At 37.8% G+C, this 6,268-nt stretch overlaps 1 protein-coding gene across 1 annotated transcript in view; it reads right to left on the bottom strand.

Annotated features, from left to right (window-relative positions):
* The window catches only part of LOC107592451 (PHD finger protein 1-like), a 17,703-nt gene that overhangs the window by 5,738 nt on the left and 5,697 nt on the right, over positions 1-6,268 (bottom strand). The window contains exons 10-12 of the mRNA XM_016281964.1: positions 5,632-5,699; positions 5,122-5,253; positions 4,517-4,595 (exon numbers count right to left, since the gene is read on the bottom strand). Coding sequence (XP_016137450.1) covers positions 4,517-4,595; positions 5,122-5,253; positions 5,632-5,699 — 279 coding nt within the window. The remainder of the gene's footprint in view (positions 1-4,516; positions 4,596-5,121; positions 5,254-5,631; positions 5,700-6,268) is intronic.

Genomic DNA, 6,268 nt, shown 5'->3' with positions numbered 1-6,268 from the left:
AAAATAAAATAAAATAAAATAAAATAAAATAAAATAAAATAAAATAAAATAAAATAAAATAAAATAAAATAAAATAAAATGAACTGTGACTCAAAACATGAAAAAAAAACACAACACCAAAAAAAAAAGTAAAATCTCTGCACATTTACTGGTGGAATAGGAAATGTTTTTTTCTTACAGCACAAATAAATGTTGAGGATTTTTATATACATATATAACTGTGTCTTCTTGAGGTGTAGGCATTATTTATTTTTACATGCTTTTCTGGTGCTGTGACCCTTTGTGACGCTGCATTCAGAAGCTATACTATTTAACATCCCACTTGGACACTGTGTCTTCTTGAGGTGTAGGCATTATTTATTTTTACATGCTTTTCTGGTGCTGTGACCCTTAATTCAGAAGCTATACTGATGCTGGGCATTTAACATCCCACTTGGACTTAAAGGGGTGGTTGATTGCGATTTCACTTTTTTAACGTTAGTTAGTGTGTAATGTTGCTGTTTGAGCATAAACAATATCTGCAATGTTACAATGCTGAAAGTTGTAATGCCTACAAAAACAGCTTGTAGGGACTACAACGAGTTACTTCCCAGGTTTGTGACATCACAAACCCTGATAAACCCCGCCCCCAGGAACAGGCAATAAAGGGGGCGGGGCCATGTTTCGATGCTTTAGTGAAGAGGAAGAGTTGTTGCCATGCCATCAAAACTAGGGGTGCACGAAAAAATCTATTCATATATGAATCGTGATTCTGTCTTCTAACGATTCTAATGGATTCACAAGTTTCAAAATCAATGTTCAAAAGCAGCGTTCTCATCCTGTTCCTGGCCTCGCCCTGCTCTGCACACGCTCTGCATCTCTTTCTCTCACCTGATCATCAGCTCATCAGTTTCAATAAACTGTGTTCCGATTGTACATTTTATGTGCAAAGACAGACAGATATTTTTCACATAGCTATGAGAAGCGTTAAACATGGATGTGCACACGGTTGCCGTGCTGTAGTAAAGCTTTAATCAGGATAAAACCGTATATTAAAAGCTAACATAAGCAGTAGCATTTACAAATAACAGCGTATCTTAAAGTATGAGACAACAACAAACAAAAAACATAACATTAAGCATAAAACATTTGCAATCCTCTTCACTAATATTCTCTGCGTCTCAATCAGGCTCAAACTGATAAGCAATATAGACGACGTCATTGTTTACAATACAACCGGAGCACATGCCGCTGATGTGAGGGGTGTGATGATTAGACGCGCACTAGATGCAGTTTAGCGAATCAGGGCCATCCTTAGCTGATGCAGGGCCTGGTGCGAGGTAGGGAGCGGGGCCCCCTCGGTCCGTTCGCCACGGGGCCTGGTGCGACCAGTGTTAATTTTGACAGGCATTTTTGATTTAGTCTTAGTCTTTATCTTGAGACGAAAATGCTTAATAGTCTTAGTCACATTTTAGTCATTTGAGTCTTTCATAGATTTAGTCAATGGAAAGTCATTGCATTTTTGTCAACTTTTAGTCATTACTTTTAGTCAAACTGCAGTTACCAACATTTTTTTGGTAGCTATTTTATATGTAGTCTTCAAACAAAAATAGTCATTAATTCTTCTCTCTTTAGACCAAATCAATTAAGCTTATGAGAAATTTGAATCAAGGATTGAATTTGGAAAAAGTTGAATAAATTATGACAATTTTCATTTTTGGGTGAACTATCCCTTTAACAGCAGTGAAAAGGGAGCAACTTATAAAAATTATAGTTGTTCATATATAATATATATAATATAGGCCTATATAATTTATAATAAAAAAAAGAAGCAGAATAAGACAATAAGACAAATACGAAAGAGATACAAATTAAACTCATTTTTCAGATACAGTAGGTTTACTTAACATATTTATTTAACATCTTTTGTTGGTTAACATTAATGACATGGATAGGTACTTAATTAGGAATGCTGTCCCTTTAAGAAGGAAGGCATGCATTTTCACCCACCTGTTTACATTCACTTCCGCCTATCCCGCCTTCACTAACTTTAAAGGGGTCATATGATGCGATTTCAAGTTTTCCTTTCTCTTTGGAGTGTTACAAGCTCTTGGTGCATAAAGAAGATCTGTAAAGTTGCAAAGACTAAAGTCTCAAATCCAAAGAGATATTCTTTATAAAAGTTAAGAATCAACCACACCTACCTAAAACGGCTTGTTCAAACACACCCCCCCCCCCTGTCTACATCACAATGTGGGAAGATTTGCATAATGCCGCCCAAATGTTCATGCAAAGAAAGAAGGAGTAACTTTTATTCTCGCTGTAGTATTGTTGTTGTCGCCGCCGCCATGTCGTGAAGGTGCTGAGTGTTTTGTTGTGAAAGCGAAACTACTTTGTTTGGCCTTCCAAAAGAGGACGGTATCTGCTTCGTCATGCCTAGAGCTGATCCGTGCTGGTCGCTGAGGAAATACATCAATTTTGCGCTGTGGATCACCGGATCGGCTTTCACCGTTGACGAAGCGGAGTCCAGCCTGGGGTCGTCACATGTAGTTGCCACAAGCCCACCGGACACTCCTTCGTCGAATCCGCCGGCCACGCCATTCTCAAGCCCGCCCACCTCTGCTCACTCAAGCCGGCCTTCGCTCACTCTAGCCCGCCGTGTGTTTCATTGTGAAAGCGAAACTACTTTGTTTGGCCTTCCAAAAAAGGACATGACTAGAAATCAGTGGTTAAGTAAGAACACTTCAAACCAAATATTCAGATGTGTCCAGCGCATTTTATAATTAATATAATTATAATTTATGCATTTAGCAGACACTTTTATCCAAAGTGACTTACAGTGCATTCAGGCTATAATTTTTTTTTTACCAGTACGTGTGTTCCCTGGAAATTGAACCCATGACCTTTTGCGCTGCTAAGGCAATGCTCTACCACTGAGCCACAGGAACATTTAACATTAACATTTTAACATTTAACATTTTATGGAGGACTGTTTCCTGATCCTGCAGAATAGACTACAATGCCGGCTGTTCTGACTCACAGACTGTAAGTATGTTTTTTATATTTAAAGAATTTGCTACTGACGATTCAAACACGAGTTTTGAGCAGTGTAGAGTAGCACTTGTTGTTTGTCATTTCTCCGATCATAAATGCAGACATGGTTTTATGTTTACGTGGCGCGATGCAACGCAACGCGTAAAAAGACAGTAGAAGTCATTATAATCCGTAATTATGTCGCCACTGGATGCAACAAATGCCTCGTTTATAATGGGTTTTAATGTTTTTGTCTCATTGCTCCGGCCAGACAGAGCATCACCATATGGTAAGGGGCGTAACATTTCCGTCACACGCTTGAGGTATTTGGCCAATCACAACACACTGGATAGCTGGCCAATCAGAGCACACATTGCTTTTCAGACCGATGAGCTTTGTAAAAATCGACGCGTTTCAGAAAGGCAGGGCATAGAGGGGAAACAATAATGTACAGTATGTGGAAAATGATGTGTTTTTTTAACCTTAAACCACATAAACACATTTCATTACACCAAATACACAAAATAATGTTCTTTTTAGCAACATCATATGACCCCTTTAAGTTAATCGACAACGAATTGTGACTCCCGGGAAAAACGGGACGTCTGGTCACCTTATCCTTACCCCTTCGGGTGCTGAGGCCATTGTTTCAGATTGCTAGTTCGCGTTTTGGTAGCCTATCCATCCACTGTGGCTGCCATACTGAGACTAGATATGCAAACGCCCCTTATCCGATTGCAATCCAATGACAGGGACGCACATTTTGAAGGACTAGACAGTAGCCTATAGGATGTATTTTGAATGTCCGGTAGTCCTCAAATAACATTATAGTCCCGTCTCGTCTCGTTAACGAAGACGAGGCATAAATTTCGTCATTGTTTTATCATCAGATATTCGTTTTAGCTCGTCAACATCTTGTCTTAGTCACAGAAAAAATGTTCGTTAACGAATATTTTTCATTGTCGTCTTCATTGACGAAATTAACACTGGGTGCGACCACAACAGTTGCACCCCCCTAAGGATGGCCCTGTAGCGAATCACAACACACTGGGTCAGCTAACCAATCTGAGCCCATCGTGTATCTCTGAGGGAGGGGCTTCATAAAAACAGGAAATAATCGGAGCATTCAAAAGAGAAGAGACAGACCGGTATAAAATAAAGGTAAATTATGTGAACAATAATTAGTTTTTTTTTTTAAACGACGCATTAACACATGTTAGACTGCACCCCATAAACACAATCAAGCCTAGAAAAAAAACAATCAACCACCCCTTTAAGTGTTTTAGATTAACAAACCCTTCACTAAATGGGTGTATGCATTAGTTGACTTGCAAGGGTAGACAGACCTTGTTGTCTCAGTGCATGTTGCAAAAATAAGTCAAATGAATATGAGGAGAAAAACAAACCCAAAAGGTAACACTGGGTGTCTCATTACTGATGCAGAGGGGGCTTGGCCTCTGCCAGCCATCTTTTGATTGCTGCTGTTAAAGGCAAACGCACTGACCTGTGTCTCAGTGACCCGGCGCTTTGATTTACGGGCCTCCGGACCCACCGCTCTCCGCTGGCAGGGCAGTGACGTGGGGCTGGAGAGAAGACAACAAATGACTTCAACATGAAAACATTTAAATTTATTTGAAATTGAATTAAAAATAAAACGACAAAAAAGCAAATGTAAAACAATTACACAAACTGAATGTAAAATATTTTCCTTAAGACGGATGAGGAAAACAAATCTCAAAATGTTGAGATATTTTATGTAACTCTGAATCTTGTTCAAGTCAATTTTAATTTCTTTGAAGTTACTTCTACCTTGTGTTAAGTCAACATGAAATAAATACCGACCATATGTAGTTTTTATTCATAATATTTCTTTTAAAAAGTCTTCATAATCTTTTAGCTAAAATCTTAAACCTTTTGTTTTTGGCTTATGTCATAAATCCCTTTTCTCAATTTATCAACAAGTGTTCATTTTGGTACTGTATGTGACATTCACTTTTCACAATCCATTAAAATGTCAATAAATCCCTTTTACTGTTTTACTCAGAAATGCATCAGTTTAATGCATTTAATGTTGCTATCAAAATATCTTGGTGTGCTCCTGTCTCTGACCTTCTCCTGTGGGTGATGTTGATTGGCTGTTCAGCGATGAAAGGTGATTGGTCCGATGACAGAGGGGGAGGAGCCCGAACTTGAAGACCGAAGAGACACTTCTTCTTCTTTATTTCCTTCCCCGAAACAAACCTTTACGACAGAGCAAAATCAGATTGGATTGTTATTCAGCAGCTGTTCTTCAGGGCTCGCTGACAGATTTTTATTTGTTCCTGGGCGTCTCACACTTGCCAACTAAAACATCTGATTTATTTATTTAAGTGCTAGCGTATGAGTGGCATCAACCACAAACCTTGACAGAAAGAAAATGGAAATGGACTTTAAATTATTTATTTTGAAAGACAGACCCACCTTCAGCTATCAAAATACTATTTGCAGAGTCACTTAGAATGTAAAGCAATTACAGTAATGGTTTTGCAGATATTATTGCAAATATGTGATATATCCCTATTGGCTGCCACATGGAAATCAAGCAGAACAGCAGTTTTCAGAGCATAATCCGTGTCTCACCTGTCTTTGTGGGAATTTAAAGCATTGAGCAGGTTTTGGCAACGGTCTAGCCTCGGTGTGTCTGACAGCTGAGAGACCAAAATATAGAGTCGAATGAAAGGCAGCATGTAACAAATGCATTTGAAAGGTAAGAGCTCAGATTGACCACAAACTGCAAGAGAGAGTATTCAAAACTACACTCAGGAATACATTCAAGTCAACATGAAATCAAAATTGACCCTATTTACTTCCTTAAAACCTTATGAAACAGCTCTGCCAGTGCAGTTTTCTTTCCTGTGTTGATGTATTTCTTATTGAAAAGATAGGGATGTATTGAAGTGCTTAATTTTAGTCAATATCCTTCACGTCAAAGCCATGATTCATGATGTGCTGCTTACTATGGTTAATCAGAGGCAGGCGGCATTTATCATTTATGGAGAGTAAAAATACGTCTTTACAGAAAATATTTTATTGGACAAAAAATGATTTTATTTTTATTTTATATTTTATTTATTTTTAAATTATAATGTATCAATTATTATTGTCCAGTAAAACAATTATTACTAATATTTTGATTTTTTTGATTTTTATATTTTCAGTTTTCATTTTAACTTATTGAGGTTTTAGTAATTTTGTTATGTGGTTAATTTATTTATAT

The sequence above is a fragment of the Sinocyclocheilus grahami genome, unplaced genomic scaffold, assembly GCF_001515645.1.
Source record: "Sinocyclocheilus grahami isolate Dianchi unplaced genomic scaffold, SAMN03320097.WGS_v1.1 scaffold153.1, whole genome shotgun sequence".
Classification (NCBI taxonomy): Eukaryota; Metazoa; Chordata; class Actinopteri; order Cypriniformes; family Cyprinidae; genus Sinocyclocheilus; species Sinocyclocheilus grahami.
Note: the sequence above shows the minus strand (reverse complement) of the source record. Positions and strands in the feature narration are given on the sequence as shown.